The following is a 19,210-nucleotide window of genomic DNA, read 5'->3' on the forward strand; positions in this document are numbered from 1 at the left end:
AAAATCCTCTTGTCTAAGATGTTAGTCACAATACACTAATTGTCAAAATAGCATCATTGTTTGTTTAGACCAGGGGACGGAAACCTGCGGCTCTTTAGTCCTTATACTGCGGCTCCGGGTGGTTTGGGAAAAGAAATTAGAAGTATTTAGCTGAAGTGTATTTTATTTGTGTTTAGTTCTTTTTTTTAAACTTGTAGTTCTAAATTGGAAGATTATTGTGATTTTGAAATATAAAAATAAAATTATATCTTATTTTTTCATCGCTCAAAATAAGCGTCACACTCGCGGAAGCCGGTATACCCGCCGAAACGCCGTGCATTTATCGACTTTCAAACCCAGATAGGCCAGTTATGGATCTTCGGATCCACATTATGTCAGTAACTTCTCCACCGTGAACTATGTTAAAAACAAACACCGCTCACGCCTCACAGATGAAAGCTTACAGTCCTGCGTAAAGATGAAAGCCCCGATTTGCAGACGCTGTGCGCAGAGGTTCGGGACCATAAGTCTTATTGTAAACATATCACGGCAGACCTGACAGTGTTTGCATGAACACGCTTTTCAGCATCTCTTTATTGACCACTTTTCACACGCGGTTGCTGTACGCACACAGCCGGCTGTAGCTTTTCAGCTCACAGCCCGACAACGCAACAGCAGAGAGAGGCGTGATTGCGGGTGCTGTTTTTTTTTAGCAGCATAGTGCTTTTTTTTCCAATTACTTTTTAAAAGTCAGGTCAAGGCTCCAAAAGCCCAAAGGCGATATAAGGGTGGCGGCTCACAACAGTTTTTGTTTACTACATGGATTATTTTAGTTCAGCTGGGTGTCTTTCCTTTTGTTATATTTCTTTAAGAGTTCAAAATGTGTTAATTACATAAATAAAATGTAATTTTCTCTGTAGCACTTCATGGATTTCATAAGCAACACACCTTAGTTGCTCTGTGGATTATTTTAAAAAGCAGTTAAAAACTTTTCTGTTCAAACAAGCCTTTTGTTGATCTACATATTTTATATTCTTTACATTATGTACATTTGATCTTTTACATTGTGTATAATGTCTATTGATTGTATTGTTTATTTTAATATTTGTGTACAGCGCTTTGTGACTGCCTGTCTGTGAAAAGCGCTTAATAAATAAACTTTGCTTACTTCCTTTAGTTGTTCACACAAAGCATAAAGGTAAACAAAACAAAACAATATATACAGTGTTATCTTCATTTTAGATTTCAAAAAGTATTTGCGGCTCCCAGTGTTTTCTTTTGCGTGGAAACAGGGTCCAAGTGGCTCTTTGTGTGTAAAAGGTTGCAGACCCCTGGTTTAGACAATGAAAAATGTGTGAAAGTATAAAAGTGGACAGCTTTATTTTTCCGTCCCTGGGGCACATAAGGCTGGCTTTGGTAAATAAGGTTTAAACGGGAGTTTGTCTTATTCACGCTAAAACAGGAATAACTGCTGTACCCGTAAAAACGTCAAATGTAACCCTCCGCGGGGACCACTGAGCCAAATAACTGCGACACTTAACTCGCTTACAGTCAATGCTTCGCACACGGAAATGTATACTAAAAACAGCCACCTTTGCCGCTTGACAAGTTTTAAGGCTAGTTTTTCTAGCTCGACCAAAAGTGTTTCCCCTCCCAAAGAAACCCGGTGTCTGTACTTCCGAAAAAAGGAGTGAAGCCCGGAAACGTCAACGGTCTTCAGCATTTTGTCGGCACGGTGTCTGCTCGCAGGTCTGCCAGTTGGACAGACGATAAGCCCAGTAGCAGGTAGGCTAAACACAGCAATATCTTCACTTTATTTCTGCTGTTTGCAAAATGCTAGCTACTTCACGCAAATGAATGTTAGAGCAGTTTAAACCATCGTGAGAAAATCCTGACTCCCACACTGAAAGAAATGGTTACACTGGAACCTATTGTTCATCTCTCCCGGGAATTACTTCCCACGATAAAGTTTTTTTCGCCCTAACCACAAACAGCTAGCGTACGAATGCACTTATAGGCATCCAAATCCCGCGTGGGAAATCTGCCAGGCTGTAATAATTATGTTAAAAAAAATTGTTTGATAATTCGTCGTTTCTGTGCTGTTTGACTGCACTTATCAGTTAACGTCCGCGTGCCATTGTCTACAGTAGCGTGCGAATGTCCGTTGGAAATGTCACAGTTAGTATTTCTTCCCCATTCCGCAAAATCAGTGTTCCGGTCATTTCGCCACACAAATATTTGATATATCCGCTGTGCAGTGGCGGTCCTAGCTGTTTTTGCGCCCTGGGCGAACACTCTCTCTGGCGCACCTTGCAAACGAAGGGCGCCCTTACTCCCAGCAAATGGGCGATAGAAAACTGATTGGTGCCTATGCCGTTCCCAATATGCGCTGGCATGATGTCGGGGCAGCATGAGTACCAGCAATTTTTTTTAATTTATTTTTTTCCCCCATGCCCCTGATGGCGCGCCCCCCCCCCCCCCCCCCACCGCCTGTGTCGCCCCTATCAAAAACCGCTACTGCCCCTGTGAAATGTTGCGAAATCCATAAATAGTGGATTTAAAAGCTGTGTGTGGCAGTAATTTCTCAGACTCGCTGGTCTTGTTCAGCGTTTTCCAAACTAGACTTACTGGGATGAGGAAATGTGCAGCTCACGTTACTCACCGGGTTCCATAATCCCTTTTTCAAATGAGTCATCTGCCGTTATTACAGGCTGTCACAACAGTGACCATGCAAACGCTGTCAGAGTAATTACACAAATTGAAATATCGTTGCCAACTATTCCATCAGAAGACTGACAGGAGCGGTATGTAAAGAGCTGTGCAGTGGTTTGCTTTTTAAAATGCAGATTTTATACACATACATTTGGTATAATTCATCATTTACCTAATACAGTTTTTGTAACGTTTCTCATGACGTTTAACATTTCTGAGTAGGAATAAGTAATCGACGTGCACTGAGTTGAAGATGTGAGAAGTTAATGTCCACCTTTCACAAAGTATTTGCCCGTTACAGCTTCTAGGGAAAACAATCCTTCTTTTCTTTCTTTTCTTTTTGTGAAGCTTGAAAAAATGGAGAGCCAGAGTCAGGTTTTGGAAAGGCTGCGCACAGCGTTTGAATCGCGTGTTACAATACCGGAGAAGTTTCGCAGGACACAGCTGACCAACCTAATGTCCATGATCAAAGACAACGAGGAGCAGATTGTAAATGCGCTGCACAAAGACCTCACAAAGGTACAGGACTGTGCTCACGTGTTCCACACAAAGCATGAACACATGACTGTAATTCTCCAACACATAATTACGCAACTAAAGCCTCAGGCTTTTGTTTGTCTTGCTGTCATGATGATTTTGCAATCATGACAATTTGTTTTAAAGCCCGTAATACAACTGTACAGAAGTGGTTAACATCTCCTTTAAAAAACATTAAAGTGAGAATAGTTTAGTGAATTTAATCTATAAATCCAATGGTTTTATTAGTAGATTATTCATTGTTGTCTGCTGTTCTTAAATAAGCACTAATTGTCTTGCTGTTGTTGCTGTCGTTGCACAATAGCCAAAATTTGAGGCTATCCTGTCTGAGGTTGAAATAGTGATGAACGAGCTCCATTGCGCCCTCAGTAACCTCACAAGCTGGATGCAGCCGGAGTATGTGAGCAAAAACTTGGTAAGTTTAAAAAAAAAAGACTTATTAATAGTGTGTGTGCGACCAAATAAAACAAAAAAGGAAACGTTACACAACTGTTTTCATGGCCCAAGTAATACTCCTCATGTCAAACAAGTTGAACCTCTTGTGTCCTCGCAGTCTTTTTCCTGCAGAGAGAAATCCCTGGCACCTCCCAGAGAGATTTCAGGCAGTGCCAAAGGAAATTCACCACTGCAGAATGATGAGAATGAATGTAGCAACTCCACTCTGAACGTATTTATTAGGAAATCACTGTTAAACAAAGAGCACAGACTGAAATACGACGTGTGCTGCGCTTTCTATTTTTTGCAAGATGAAATTTATGGCCAGTGCCTCATTGGCACATATAGTTTTCAGACTGTTTTTAATGTTAAATTTATAAAATGTATATGTCTAGCATTTACTGACAGCAATCCAGAATATCTTCATATATCTATGCATGTCCTGCATTTTGAAAAGCCTTTTCTTGCTGCATAATTTATTTTGTAATGTTTTCTGTTGTTCAGGCCACAAAGCTTGATGAATGTTTTGTACGGAGGGAACCTTTAGGAGTTGTGTTGATCATCGGGCCATGGAACTACCCCATGCAACTTCTCATCGTACCCTTGATTGGAGCCATTGCTGCAGGTAGTTCCACAAACACGCTTTTAGCAAAACTAAATCCTGAAGGCAAAATTAAAATTGATGACAATAATGTAATCACAGGTACCTTGAGTGAGGTGACTTCAGAGATTTAATGCTAGCTCAGGAAAAATGTAACTGGGAGGGGCGTGGTGGTGTGACATGTGAATACCTCACAGGAGCGCGCTGAACAATCTGCAGACGTCTTAGGGATGTTTTGAAGTTCAATAATTCAAATGTGATGAAATAAAGGGATGACTAACAGTTCATAGACACAGTGGAACTCAACTTGGTAATATTTCTAAAAGTAAGAGCGAAAGTTTTAAAGTGAGCTGACAGAATTTGCAAATATGGCAACGAGTCCTAGAGTCCACCTTGAATGATTTTATAGACTTCACGTGCCTTTACATGCTGCCTGTTGTTGATGTCTTTGATTAGGAAACTGTGTGGTCATCAAGCCCTCCGAAGTCAGCGCCGCCACAGACAATCTGATAACGGAGCTCATCCCCAAATATCTGTCTAAGGTGAAATAACTGATAATATCAACCAGAAGTAACAGACAAATGAGTTTTTCACAATTGTTATGAATAGAGATGGGCACAGTGAACGTGACAGTGACGATATGACTGTTGACAGGACTGTTATGCAGTTGTTCGCGGTGGAGCAAAGGAGACCCAAGCCCTTCTGAAGAATCGATTTGACCACATTTTCTACACAGGTAAAAACCTCAGCGCACACAGGTATGCATCAGATGTCAGGAATTTTACATAGCCAAAGCTTCACTGTACTGTTTAGAGGTTTAGATGATTATGAGTTAATTATGAACTGTCTAATACAGCATGTCAATAGTAAAGTGACACACAATTCTCTCCTCTTTTCCCTGGTTGGCTTAGTAAGACTGAAATGTAGATTATCCTTTTCTGTTCTGGGAACTGAGTCTTCACCCGTCTTTGTTAGGTTCTCAGGCTGTGGCACGCGTTGTCCTCCAGGCTGCTGCAGTCCACCTGACCCCAGTGACCTTGGAGCTGGGAGGCAAGTGCCCCTGCTTAATATATGGTCGGGTGAATGCCACTGCTGCTGCTCACCGCTTGGTGTGGTCCAAGTTTTTCAATGCTGGCCAGAGCTGTGTGGCACCGGATTATGTTCTGTGCTCGAAAGCCACTTGTGATGCCCTTGTGCCTGCGTTGCGCCAGGTCCTGGAGGACTTCTACGGCAGTGACATTCAGAAGAGCCCCGATATGTCACGCATTGTAACACCTAAACACTGGACTCGTCTGATGGGACTGCTCAACAGGACCAAGGGCAAGGTCGTTGTGGGAGGAGAGCACGACGAGAAGGATAGGTACATAGGTGGGTTAAAAAGTATTTTAAGGAGGATTTGGTGTTTGGTATAAGACCGTATATTAGCTGGTATACATTTACTTTTAAATAAACAATGCAAAAAATGTTACACCAGTCGGCCACAACATTAAGAATACCTGCCTAATATTGTGTAGGTCCTCTCTTTCCACCAGCTCTGACCCGTTGAGGCGTGGACAAGTAATCTCTGTCTGGTATCGGGACATTGGTAGCCAGTCCCTTGGGTCCTGGCGGTTGCAGGGTAGGGCCTGTGGAGCGGGCTTGTTCCAGTCTTTCCCATTGTTGCACAGTTGGATTTGGATCTGGAAAGTGAGGAGGCCAAGTCAACACTTAAATTCTTTGTCATGTTGAACCGGTCTTGAACAGTTTCTCTGGTGTGATGGGACACATTGTCCTACTGGGGGAGACTGCTGCCATTGGGGAGTGCCATTACCATGGCAAGGTGTGTTGGGTCTACAAAAATGTTTAGGTAGGTGGTACAAGTCAAACTAAATAAACATCAATGTCAGAACCCAGGATTTCTCCACAGAACATTACTTTTTCCTAGTTTTTGTTCATTGTTGTGGCTGATCTGTGTTTAGATCACACTTTTACTTAATGTTTCAAGGAAAAACAAAAAGAGGAAATTAACAGTCTTCTTGACCATTGATGTAGGGAAAGTTGCTCTCCCAGCCCAGAGTTAGCCTTGCACCGCTTTTAAAAAAGAAAAAGAAATTGCCTTTCAGCTTTGAGACCTGTACTATATTGCCAGAATTATTTGCTTGTCTGCTTTCACATGCATATGAACTTGAGTGACATCCCAATTTCAATCCATATGGCTGAAAATACCTTCCGCGAATGGATGGATGGTTGAAAATGACATCAGCCTAACCTTTTCAGATCTAACTTCCACAAGTTTAGCAGTGTGTTTCTGGGAATTTTTGACTATTCTCTCAGAAGCACATTTGTGAGGTCAGAGACTGATGTTGCATGAGAAGGCCTGACTCGCAGTCTCTGCTCTACATAATTCTTCTCAAAGGTGTTCTTTTGGGTTGAGGTCAGGACTCTGGCAGTTCTTAGACACCAAACTGACTCATCCATATCTTTATGGAAATTGCTTTATGCACTGTTAGTGATGTTGTAACAGGAAGGGGCCATCCCAAAACGGTTCCCACAAAATTGGGAGTGTGAAATTGTTCAAAATATCTTGCTCTGCTGAAACGTTAAGAGTTCCCTTCACTAGAACTAAGGGACGGAATCCAACTTCTGAAAAACACTACACCATAATTCCCCCTCCACCAAACTTTACACTTGGCACAGTGCAATCAGACCAGTACCATTCTAGCGACAGAGAAGTGTGATTGGTCTCTCCAGAGAACAAATCTCCACTGTGTTAGAGTCCAGTGGCAGGGTGGTGAACACCACATGAAGTTTGGGGCTCTGTAACGGTTGGCTCTGCAGAAACGTGGTGACCTCTGTGCACTATGCACCTCAGTTGTTATTTTATATGGCCTACCACTTTGTGGCCGACATACTGTCGATCCTAATCGCTCTTACTTGGTTATAATGCAACAGCTGACTGTGGAATATTTTTAATAGTGAGGAAATTTCATGAGTGGACTTGTTGCAAAGGTGGCATCCTATCACAGTAACACACTGCAATTCCCTGAGCTCATGAGAGCGACCCATTCTTTCACAAATGCAGTAAAACTGCTTGATTTTATCCACCTTGCCATGAAATGATTGGAACACCTGAATTAAATGACTTGGATGGCACAGTGAATACTAGTGTTTAAATAGTCTCACTTTTTCTTAAAGCAGTCTTTATATTAGAGTGTGACCAGTGTATTGATGAGGCTGATATATTGGCTGACATTAGCTATTTGGAGATTCATTGGTGTGATGAGTGATTAAATGAGAATGTAAAAAGTAAAGAAGAGACAAGAGAAACACCCTTCAACCAAGTTATGCATATTGATTTTTGCAAAGTTTGTCCACCAGAGGGCGTTCTACAACTTTCCTGCTGGTAACATGGAACAAACAACAACCAGCAGATCAGAGCAGAGTTGGGCAATAAAACAAGATTATTTTTAAACTGCATTGTCGTTAGCTTAGTAAAGACTCAAACATTAACTACATATAAAAATGTTAGAAAAATCTGAGTGAAAGGGGGAAAAGCGCAAACAAAAACCAAACAAATGGATTCATGTGTATTTTTGTACCCAAGTTACTAACAGAAACCAGGTCACATGGGTAACACACTTCATTATTTTTGTCAGTGAGATCATTATGTTATTCCTCTTTTGACTGCATCCTTTACAGGTCATCTCACCTCATTCCTTGTATCCTTTTTTTGTCACACTTTTCTATAAAGTAGCTTGAGTCTGAATTTCCTTGACTGAAAAAAATGCATATATGAAAAAATATTTTGTCCTCATCTTTCCATAGCTCCAACGGTAGTGGTGGATGTAGCTGAAGATGATGCTCTAATGGAGGAGGAGATCTTTGGCCCCATCCTGCCGATCCTCACGATTGAGTCTCTGGAGGAAAGCATCAAATTAACCAAAACAAAAGAGAAGCCTCTGGCCTTCTATGTTTTCTCAGATGAATCCTCTGTAAGAACACAGAACTCTGCAGCCTCCACTTTCTGCTGTAACATTTATAACATTTAGTCTTTTAGCTAATATTGTCATTATTTCTTTAAGGTGGTGAAGAAGGTGCTGGAAAATTCAAGCAGTGGAGGATTCTGCTCTAATGATGGAATTGTGCACATGGCCCTGCCAGGCCTGCCCTTTGGAGGTGTAGGTATGTGTCAGGCTGGCCTGCTGAGAAAGAGATGTAAGAGATGCAGTCATATGCGTAACCAGTGTTCACTCTGCCATCCAGGAAACAGTGGATTTGGTCACTACCATGGTCACTGGGGCTTTGAGGCGTTCAGTCACCAGCGAGCAGTCATGCTGCGTGGTTGGGCTTTGGAAAAACTTAACGCCCTGCGCTACCCACCGTATAGTGATGAAAAGTTGAGCTGGCTGCGCTGGACCACCTCACCCAAGAGCTGCTCAATCATGTGATGACCGGCAAGAAGAGTGTGAGTGAGAGCGAGAGATGATGAGTAACGGTTCACATTAAGGATTTTGTAATAAGCCTTAGTAATTAAGTTTATTTAGATGTTAAGGCATTCGTATCTTACTTAATAACAGTATAGATGTTTAAGAAGTTGCTTTGAGTGTCTTAGTTATTTAGAATAACATTAAAATTCATTGTGGTTTGACTTATCCATGAAGGAGTCGCTCGAGCCTCGATTATATTTTCTGCATCCACCGGTCTGCTAAGATGTAGTTGGATGTAAATAACAAAAATTATGTCATCTTACTTACTTTTATGCTGTTTTATTAAATAACTCATTTTTGTTAATATTGGCTCTAAATAGACAAGTTTCTTATTAAGGTTCATGACTCTGTTATGCTCATAATATTTCTGTTATTTTTACAGATCCCCCATCTGGACTGAGCGCTGCATGTTGTCAAGTGTCATTCAAAAAATGAATAAAGTTGCATTCAAATAAATCATTTTAGTGTTGAAGCAGAAAAAGAAATAGCTCTTTTGAATTTATTTTGTTACCCAACAAAGACTATGTTTTATTTACCTCACTGGATTATTATACCTGTGGCAGTATCGGGCATGTCTTAGGAGTGATGATGCATATGATAAACATATGATTATTTCCTTTTGAAAGAGCTTTTCCCAAAGTGCTCATTTTCTGCACAAACTATCTGCTGAAATATTAACTGCATTACTGACTTACTAGCTTTAAAAGCGAGTAATCAGAGATGCTTCCCGTTGCCTTTTTTCCCCTCTTTGTTGTCCTACCTCTACAAACTGTTCTGTATTAATCCTGTGGTTTAACTTGGCCTGTTAGACTGTACCAGACTGAGGTTCTTGAAGTCATGTGCCAAGTACTTTTTGAAAAGTTCCTGCCTTTCTAACAGTTTTGAATAACATCTGACATGTCAGGTTAATGTTTTAAAAAACTGTGTCGAACAGCCTTAAAAAAAAAAAAGAAAAAAGCTTTTTAAGAAAAGTAAAATTCTCTCTCATAATCTTTATATTATGAAGGGAGAAATCGGTGACCAAATCGGTGTTGGCTATGTTTATTTGATAGAGCTTTTTCTGAATGTTTTATAAAAGTGACTTATTTTTGTTCAAAATGATGTTTGCTGAGTGTCGGTATGTTAGAAATGTATCAGAATTGTAATACTGTACACTAATATCATTGCATTGACAATGAGCATATCTAATAATACTCTTCAAATAGGGAACATTATTAAAGTGAATATAATCTTCAGTAAGACTTACAACTAGTGATTGAGACAATGATGCCTCCTGATAATTGCCTGCCTAAAATGTTAGCATGTTGGTCTTTTTGTAGCCAGAAGCTATCACGTTTAGCGGTGCAACGTTTAGCTAACGTTAGCTAGCTTGATTAACAAGGTGCCGACTTCAAACTTATTGTGTTAGTAATGCAGCTATACAAGTAATTTTAGCAACTTTAAACCAATAATGCTCATGAGTATCTTTCTCCTGTAAGTCGAAACCATATTATATTTGCCAGGAAATTATATATTTTGTTATTGTTTATTCAATCTTCTGACATTAAAAACAAATACTAATTAGCATTTGTTAGCATATGCTGGTTTCATTTTCATGACGGTGAAATGTCTCATCTTTGCTACACTTGTGCAACTCATTGCTTAAAAATGCATTGTCCTATTTATTTACTTTTTTGGTTGGGAAACCAAAAGTACACTGACATCTCATAAAAGCTCATTTATCAAATATGACACACTTGGTGTTACATGTTAAGCATAATTATAATAGTAATTGTTACACTTTATTTTCATATGCTTCCTAAAATTGCCTTTTTGACCTATCAACTGATAAAACTTGTATTATTTCATGTAGATTTTTTTTTTATTTAGAGGTTGGTTGTGTTATTGTGCACACATTAATTTTTCTCTAATTTCTTAATGGAAATAAAAGATGATACTGTGTGGTAAGTTTACATCTGCAGTTGTTGTAGACGACATGCTGTGGCGTTAAATGGCCGCGCATCTTAAATGTCAACTGTGTCCGTCTTCCTGTTCCTGTGCTGCATAGTTATGTGTAATTTTGTTACAGTGTTGCCGTTTTAACAACTGTACAGTTTTAGCCAGATGGTTTCTGTCACTGTTTTTCGTGAAGTAATGTGAATAATGTAACTTTGCTTCATGGTGTGACAAAATTAATAAAAAATAAAAATACAGTTTCAAACACAGCCTTTAACCTCCAGCTGAAAACTTAACAGTACACTACTGGATCAAGAAGTAGCACATTTTGTGAGTCATGTTTAACTGATCATATTTATTACAAATATTAAGCATCAGGTCATCAAATCAGGTTCTCTCCGGTCTCGAGTGGACATCAGCCAGGAGAGAGAAACAGATGGCTCTGTACTCTTAAGCTTTCCCCCTAAACAAGCTCATGTACAGTACAGCTCAGCCACCATAGAGAAAGGACCAAAGCCCACCCAGATGAAACACTGCTTTCCTTCCTGTGGTATAAATTATAAAAATCAACTACGTTTTAATATCACTTCTTTGAAGATTTCTTTCACAGAAATTACGTTAAAAAAAAAAAAAAAAGGAAACAGCACCATCATAAAAAGACGTTACTGTGATGACTGTACATGAGGCTGGCTTGGGTCCTGCTCATGTGTAAGCTACTACTGAGTGGAGGAGAAACACGGGGAGGCTGGATCTTGCTCTCTTGACTCCTGAAGATGATCTTGCAGCTAGCAGACAGCTCTGCTGTGGTGCGTTCATGGCTCTGGTTTGTATGAGGAGGGTGGATTTGTCCCAGGGGAGGCCTTCTCAGGATCTGTGGACTCTGGCTGGGGCGAGGGGCTTGCTGCTGCTGCTTCTGCTGCCGCCGGCTCTTTCTGCACCAGCTCTGGCTCATCCTGCCCTGCCTGTGGTGGGTGGACCAGGACCCGGTCGATGAGGCCAAAGTCCTGTGCTTCCATGGGACTCATGTAGCGATCCCTTTCCATCACACTTTCTGTAAGTCGGACAGAAATGAGCGTTTTATAGTTTAAATGTTTTAAACTAACTTTCCTCCTCTCCTTATACATATGAAAATCGGTTTCTTTGAGATTAGGGATGGGTATCGAAAACCGGTTCTTGTTGAGAACCGGTTCCCACTGTTTCAATCCCTTGGAATTGTTTGCCATTTTTGCAAACGATTCCCTTATCGATTCCAGTCGCCACGAATGACGTCACCACGTTGCGGAGCGTCATTTACCTGGCAGGAAACATGGCGGCTCAAACGCTCAAAAGTTTGGTTATACTTTATGAGAACGGATGACAACAGGGCAACTTGCAATACTTGCAAGGTAGATATTTCATTTAAGGGAAGAAACACTACGAATATGCAAAAGCATTTGCTCACAAAACACGCGATGACCTTAAATGAATGTCGTGTTTTTAATTCCGCTCCGGACTCGTGAATCTCAACCCAGCAGCAGCGGTAACGTTTGCACGTCCTCTCCCGTTAATGCGGCAGGTAAATAATCAACTAACAGTGCATATTATGTTAGCGCGATCTGCCTTATCACAAAACCTGCCATTACTGTGCATTTAGGCGATCATGATGAGAGAGACAGAGTCTGGCTGGCTCAGATGCTGGCAGTTCTCGCTGCAGTCTGCCGGTAGCGTCTCCTTTCAGGCCAGGATAGACAAATGTCACCTAGCAGTGACTAAGTTTGTGGTCAAAGGTTTGCACCCATTTGCCACAGCAGATGTCCCCAATTTTCGGCAAGTGAATGTGTTTAATTGTAGGCAGGGACATTACTGGATATTCTTGTGTAATTGCTACAGAATAATTTATGTTATACTTTGTTATTGCTACAGAAGAATATTTATTTTATTATTTTACATTTTTTTCCCCGGGGACCCTGTGACACCCCATTGAAGAGCCATAGGCTGGATCTCTTAAGATCTCACTGTTGGGTTTGTAAGGCCATGCTACTCCTAAATTTCTATCTTGTTCAAAGAGAAGACATAAAACAAAGTTCTGAGCTAATCGACTTTAGTGTTCTCCTTTTTTAAAAAAGAATCGATAAAGAATCGAATCGTTAAACATAATCGAAAATGGAATCGGAATCGTGAAAATCTTATCAATACCCATCCCTATTTGAGATGATGTCTAACACCTCTGTGAATTCCAAATATTAATGTTCATCACACCTGCAAGTCCTACACTCTTCAGAATAAAACATTATGGCCACCCTCGTCCATATATAATATACGGTTGGTTATTTGCATGTCACACATTGCCACGAACTTGAGACGTGCACTCCAGGCCTGGATTAGCCTTCTTTGTCTGAAATCCAAGTTTTTTGTCACCAGGAAACATGCAAAGGGGGGAAATCATTGTGCTGCTTTTGTCCTACTTTTAAGTTTGTACTGTGTTGTGGTAATGAGCTGCACAAACATACCAATGGTCTCCAGTAACTGGCCCGTGTGTTTGGCGTAGATGTTGTTGATCTGTCTTTTCAGCTTCAGGATCTCTTCAGCCTGGATAGCAATGTCAGTGGCCTGACCCTGGACACACAGCACACTGAATGTTATTCCCTTCTTTACACCAACTGACCAGTACTCACAGAGAGACTAACTTACTCTGGCCCCTCCTGAAGGCTGGTGAACCATGATGCGGGCATTGGGCAGTGAATGCCTCATGCCTGTCGTTCCTGCTGCCAGGAGCAAGCTGCCCATGCTTGCCGCTTGGCCAACACACCAGGTGGAGATGGGATTCAGAATGTACTGCATGGTGTCATAAATGGCCAGTCCTGCTGTCACCACACCACCTTAAAAAGAGACAGAATGAGAGCGGTCTTTGCATGAATTTACTCATTTACTTAAATACACTGCATTCAACAGAGACGTTAATTATGTCAGGCATAAAATTTCATCTGTGAGATTCAGATCACAAAGTATTTGGACTGTGTGATACCAACAACACAAGATCATCTGCTGCTGCTCTTATATGTCCATATTTGGAATATACTGAAGTGGGCGTATTGTGCTTTTCCTCAAGTTTCATCACAATAAAAGCAATTTATGCTCATTTTTAAAAATGGATAACGTTAAAAAAGACAAATAAATAAAATAAAAAAAATAAAAAAATCAGGCCACCCTATGTATAGTAATCCCTTTGAGCTCCATTGCCGTGAATGCATGCTGTCAAAGAGAGGGGCTAAAAGGAAGCTCTGCCCATCTGCTGTTCAAACTTTTTATTTGGCAGCCAATCAGAAGAAAGGTGGCTTAAAGGGGCGGGGCTAGAACTGCTTCTTTGACTGTTGATGGACAAACTGGCTGCACCAAAGCCCAGTATAAGATAAATCAAGATTACTTTGTATTGTGAATCGTGCAAAGCTACTCTAACAGAGTCCAAAAGTAAAACATGGAGCTGACAATGAATATAGCAGGTCCACTTTAACTTCAATGCAACGCTAGTGCAACCATCACACCCACAAACAGTGTTACAGCACTTAATACAAACTGTACCATAAGCATACATGCAATGACCAAAGCTGAAGCATGGCCACAAACACCGACAGGCTTCAGTCACAAACAAAATGACAGCAGCCTGTGAAAGTCCCAGTGAAGCAGCTGGTTTTGCTTCTGTTACTACAAATCAAGAAAGTGTTACTTTATAAATACTGCGATTAAAAACATCAATATTTTGAATAAGCAATAAAAAATTATAGTTAATTTTAAAGGTTTTAACTGCACTACTTTTTGGCAAAAGAATTGTAATCAAAATACAAATTCTTGTAGGTGCTGAGTGAGCCTTAGCACAATGACACAAATATACGAGAAAATATTGATAGTTAGTGCGAGTACTCTCGCAGTCAGCAGTGGTTTACTGTAACACTGACGCAGCTCAGCCTTTCTCTGTGGATCAGAAATGAAAAAGTAGTGCTCTAACAAGTTCTTTGCTGTTTCATTTTCATGACGGTGAAATGTCTCATTCCTTCATCCTTCTTTTCATAAAGTTTATCAATAAACCTCACAGCAAAATACTCAGATTGGAACTCTTCGTTTTGATTATGTCATACCAGGACTGTTGATGTACATGTGGATGGGCTTGTTGTTGCTTTCTGACTGTAGGAAGAGCAGCTGGGCTATAACCAGACTGGCTATGGAGTCATCGATCTGAGCAGACGGGGAAGAGAAAGAGCTTGAATATAAATCACTCTGAAAACATGTTTCCAAAAATCTTCAGGAAGACACTTACAGGACCCATTACACATATGATTCTCTCTCTCAGGAGGCGAGAGTAGATGTCATATGCTCGTTCACCTCTCCCCTGAAACAAAACAAACAAAAAACGAAACAAAAGGAGAGGATTTTAAATCAAATGACAAAGATGTTCTCTGTGGATTACAGGTCTGAACAGCACAGTATCTCAAATTCATACAGAAGGTTCACAAATATGCTGCCGCAACACAAATTCATGTTTTTACATCGATATTAGCAGGAATAAAGCCACTTATACAGATGTCTGTCTTTGCTTTGCCAAGCAAACAAAAATTCTCTCATCCTAAATCTTCATGATTCACACCTGTTTAAATTCTTTTTGTGCAACATTTTTGTTTGCAGGAGAAAAGAAACAATCATGTATTTATATTGTATATACACCTCTATACTGACTGTATATACACTTCTACTAAACACAGAAAGTCCTGCTTCAGCCGTTCAAATGATCACACTCACCGTCTGCTCCACGACTATGGGTATGAGTGGAGTCCGGCATATGGAACTGTGGTGGATGGATCTGCTGTGTGTCAGTGTCAAAGAACCGATACGCAACACCTGCTGAAAGACAGACAAAAAAAATCCTCCCAAGATATAGGATCAACAACACTCCCAAAAGTTCAGTAACTGCAGTTTCCAGACATTTGATAACGACTGTGTTTAGTTTGTTCCTTCCCATTCCCTACAAGGCCACCTGGGTTGGCTGGAACACTGTTTACTTAGCCTGGCAGGGCGAAGGACACTGTCTCAGCTGAACTATGGACACGCACACACATACATATACTGATACTGATAAGCACTCACCGACGCATCACCCTCCCTACCCCGGATCCAACGCCACCTCCAACGCTTACCTCCCCTCTGATGTGGCCATCGGGTCAGTTGGAGGCGCAGTCGAAAGATTGCAGCGGTCCCAGATCAGATGTACACACTGGAACTCTTTCCCATGTTGCTTGTCTGTGTTTATTGTGCTATGGTGTGTTGATATCTGTGCATTCCCGTATTATCATTTTGTGTTACACATTTCGATGTTTTTTTCCTCGCTACCTAGCCTGACCTGTCTCCCCAATGTGATGTTTGTGTATTGTATGTACGGTCGGCAAGGTCTGTCATCTTGGTTGTGGCCAAAGACCTGCAACTGACAAATAAAGGCTATCTCATCTCATCTCTCATTTACAGACTGCTGTTGCCACCTAGTGTCAAGCATGGCTCAGTCCTAGCTGAGACAGGGAAAAAACTTTGCCCGGTTTGTTGGGTCTTCATTTCTGCTGAGACATTTAGATGGTAGAGTCTGAATATGGTGTAAACAACATAAAAGCATATCTCCATCCTGCTTTGTATAAACTGGTCAAACTGGTATAATGGTGTGGACGATACTTTCAGTGAACATTTTGGCCCCTTTAATACTAACTAAGCATCATTTATAGGGCAGAAGTAACCATGTACAGCCTTTTATGATCTGCCCATCTTAATCGCTGCTTCCAGCATGATCTCAGACTGGTTTCGTGAACACGACGATGGATTCACTGCACTCAAATGAGTCACAAGATCTCAGTCTAACAGAGCACTTTGGGACGTAACAGAGATTCATATCATGAATGTGCAGCTGTCAAATCTGCAGCAAGTGCATGACACTATGTGTGACCATATGCATCATGTGAATAAAGGCCAACATCTCTAAGGGATGTTTTCAGCACTAGTTTGTTTTTAAGTGACAGACTAAAATTGCTTAAGGAGCAAACATGTTCATAAGTTCACAGCTGTCCTCGGACTAAAAAATAATCCAGAGAGAATTTGCTCATAGAATTCTGATCATGAGTTGAAACTTTTTTTCATACGACTATTTTGAACACTCTTTGTACAATCAAATAATAATAACAATAATACAAACTAAAAAAACTAAAGAAGCACCGTGTGGGGAGAAAGCCCCACAAACTGCTTTTAAGCTCGTTGTGTTTGCTGATCGGGCTCTCTGTGATCCTCAGTGCTGTTAGCGTACAGAGCTGGCAGCTTTAACCTCCTAGGACCTGGCGTCCACATATGTGGACATCACATTTTGGGTTATTTAGACCAAAATACTCAATTTTGCTCTACAAGGGCCTGATATCCACTTACGAGGACATTATACTGCTACTGTTCTATCGAAATTTTAAACAAATATCCTCATATGTGGCTCTCATTTTTCTTAAAAATAAGGTAAAAAAAAAAATCTGGTAATTCTTTGTTTTTACATTCATCGAGTCCCAATATGCCTAAATATCAAAGAGAAATTAAAAATGCATGTCGTGGAAGAGTTCGAGTCTTAGGAAGTTAAAGGTGATGCCATCAGACTTATGTCACACAAGCTGTTAGCTAACATCATCAACACGACAGAATAACAGCACAAACCGCCGAGTACACATATAACCAGTTTGTGATGTGTCGTCTGCGGACAGTCAAGCTTACTGGAAAGGTTTTCAGTACTCACTCGTAACAGCATTTTGAAGGATTTTAGGGTTTAGCTTTCCTGTGTGACCCCGGAGCTCCTCCGGAACCAATTTCAACTTCTTCTTCCTTTGGGTTTATTGGCACTTATCCAACGGGTTTGGAGGTGCTATACCGCCACCTGCTGACCAACCTCATCGTGCTGGCTTTCTTCGTCTGTCAGTTGGCAAACCACGCAATGGTGCGTTTAACCCGGCTAACGCTGTTTCCTCAAACTTCGTGAGCACCTAAAAGAAAAAAGAGTTCCATTCAGAGGCACTTAGTCCAGCTACAAATCTATATAGTATGAAGAGGAAGCACGTGTTAAATAATAATGGTGAGGATTAGGAAGAGGCAAATTAGTGAAAAATCAGGCACCAAGTATTTAAGAGCCTTCGTTTGAAATTAGTTTAGTTAGATTAATTAATTAGAATAATTTGTGCTTTGTTGTACAGTACTGTACAAAAGTATTGAGTCATATTTTGCTAGGATAATAGGATAGAGGTAAACGGACTGGTACTTACACAGCACCTTTCTACTCAGTTTTAGCACTCAAAGTGGGTTCTACTGCAAATCTCTTTTAGTACTTTGACACACGCATTCATTCAGTATTTTTATCTATACACAAGCACTTTTATCTAATATTCCCACACAAATACACTCAAACTCTGATGGATGCATTCAAAACATTGCTACACCCACTCTAGAACCCGAGCCTCAGGTCCAGTGATGTATTGATAATGTGTCAGTTTATATAGAAATACAGTATATAAGGCAAAAACAGAGTTTGCACAATTCTAATGAGCTTGAAAGTCAGTAAATGCTGATTTTCAGTTATTTTTCAATGCATGCTCTCTGTTTAAGCAGTCTAATGTCAATATGACCTGAAGAAGTCACTCAGATGAGTGACAAAATGTTTCTCCCACTAAAAACACTACATGTGTATAAGCAGACTCAACTTTCTGGGAGTTTTGCAGGCTCATTGAAAGATATTCCAAAGCCCTTTCTTTGAATGTTGTCAAGCTTTTGTTTTGTTCTCTATGAAGATGATCGTACACTGCTTCAGTATGTTTATATCGAGGTTCTGAAGGAGCCAGTCCATAACTGAGTGCTGCACTTTGTGTTTACTCTGGGAATGTGTTTGAAATTACTGTCATGTTTAAAAATTAGGCTGTTGCTAATCATATACTTTCCAAATGGTAATGGATGTTATCTCATAATCTGATGCCAGTTTTCTGTGACCATAATTCCATCTATTTTGATAAGATCCCCAACACCACTAGCTGAAATTTCAGCCCCAAACTATGACATAGCCTCCATTGTGTTTTGCACAGAAGACAATCACTGCTGAACCTCACTACTGATGGCCCCGATACAAATACTGGGATGCTTTGCACCAAAATTTTCAAATTTGGATTCATTGCTACATAAGACCTGTTGCATGTGACTTTCACAGGAAATCCCCTTGTGAGTGCAGAAATACAATTTTATGGTTTTCAAACTGTGTCCCTGCCTCGCCACTGGGAGATGTACTGAGATAGGGAGCAAAACATCCAATGCTCTTAGCCTCCGGCTGATGACCGTGCAGCTGACAACCGTGCAGCTGACCCTTGTTGGCAGAGCAAGTGCACAGGCTTAGAGCAGGAGAAACATCACGCCTGTAAAAGAATCTGAGCACTCTTGGAAACCAGTGACCTCTTCAAAAGGACAGGTGACAACTGGGAAAGGCTGGTGGATGACTAGGAAAGGCCATCTGCCAGCAGGAAAGACT

The 19,210-nt window shown here is 40.7% G+C and overlaps 2 protein-coding genes across 4 annotated transcripts; one reads left to right on the top strand and one right to left on the bottom strand.

The window, feature by feature from the left end:
* Positions 1-1,379: 1,379 nt before the first annotated feature.
* aldh3b1 (aldehyde dehydrogenase 3 family, member B1) lies at positions 1,380-10,296 on the top strand. Of its 2 annotated transcripts, none has more exons than XM_026165989.2 (11): positions 1,380-1,764; positions 3,040-3,210; positions 3,533-3,643; positions 4,168-4,288; positions 4,721-4,806; positions 4,919-5,000; positions 5,240-5,632; positions 8,069-8,235; positions 8,326-8,425; positions 8,507-8,708; positions 9,113-10,296. In XM_026165989.2, exons 2-10 carry the CDS (start codon positions 3,049-3,051, stop codon positions 8,689-8,691), a joined length of 1,407 nt encoding a protein of 468 aa, XP_026021774.1. In that variant the 5' UTR covers positions 1,380-1,764; positions 3,040-3,048; the 3' UTR covers positions 8,692-8,708; positions 9,113-10,296. The 2 variants fall into 2 exon arrangements, with proteins under 2 accessions (XP_026021774.1, XP_080156590.1); XM_080300464.1 differs by lacking the exon at positions 1,380-1,764 and adding an exon at positions 2,695-2,783.
* Positions 10,297-11,000: 704 nt separating this feature from the next.
* On the bottom strand, positions 11,001-17,616 carry clpp (caseinolytic mitochondrial matrix peptidase proteolytic subunit). 2 transcript variants are annotated; one of them, XM_026166024.2, is made up of 7 exons: positions 17,444-17,616; positions 15,436-15,537; positions 14,957-15,028; positions 14,778-14,874; positions 13,336-13,523; positions 13,155-13,260; positions 11,001-11,716 (listed from the first exon to the last, which is right to left on the bottom strand). In XM_026166024.2, the coding sequence occupies exons 1-7, from the start codon at positions 17,453-17,455 to the stop codon at positions 11,478-11,480; spliced, it is 816 nt and encodes a 271-aa protein (XP_026021809.1). In that variant the 5' UTR covers positions 17,456-17,616; the 3' UTR covers positions 11,001-11,477. The 2 variants fall into 2 exon arrangements, with proteins under 2 accessions (XP_026021809.1, XP_026021810.1); XM_026166025.2 differs by having other exon boundaries at positions 15,436-15,534; positions 17,444-17,580.
* Between the last annotated feature and the right edge of the window lie 1,594 nt (positions 17,617-19,210).

This window comes from Astatotilapia calliptera, chromosome 4, assembly GCF_964374335.1.
Source record: "Astatotilapia calliptera chromosome 4, fAstCal68.1, whole genome shotgun sequence".
NCBI lineage: Eukaryota > Metazoa > Chordata > Actinopteri > Cichliformes > Cichlidae > Astatotilapia > Astatotilapia calliptera.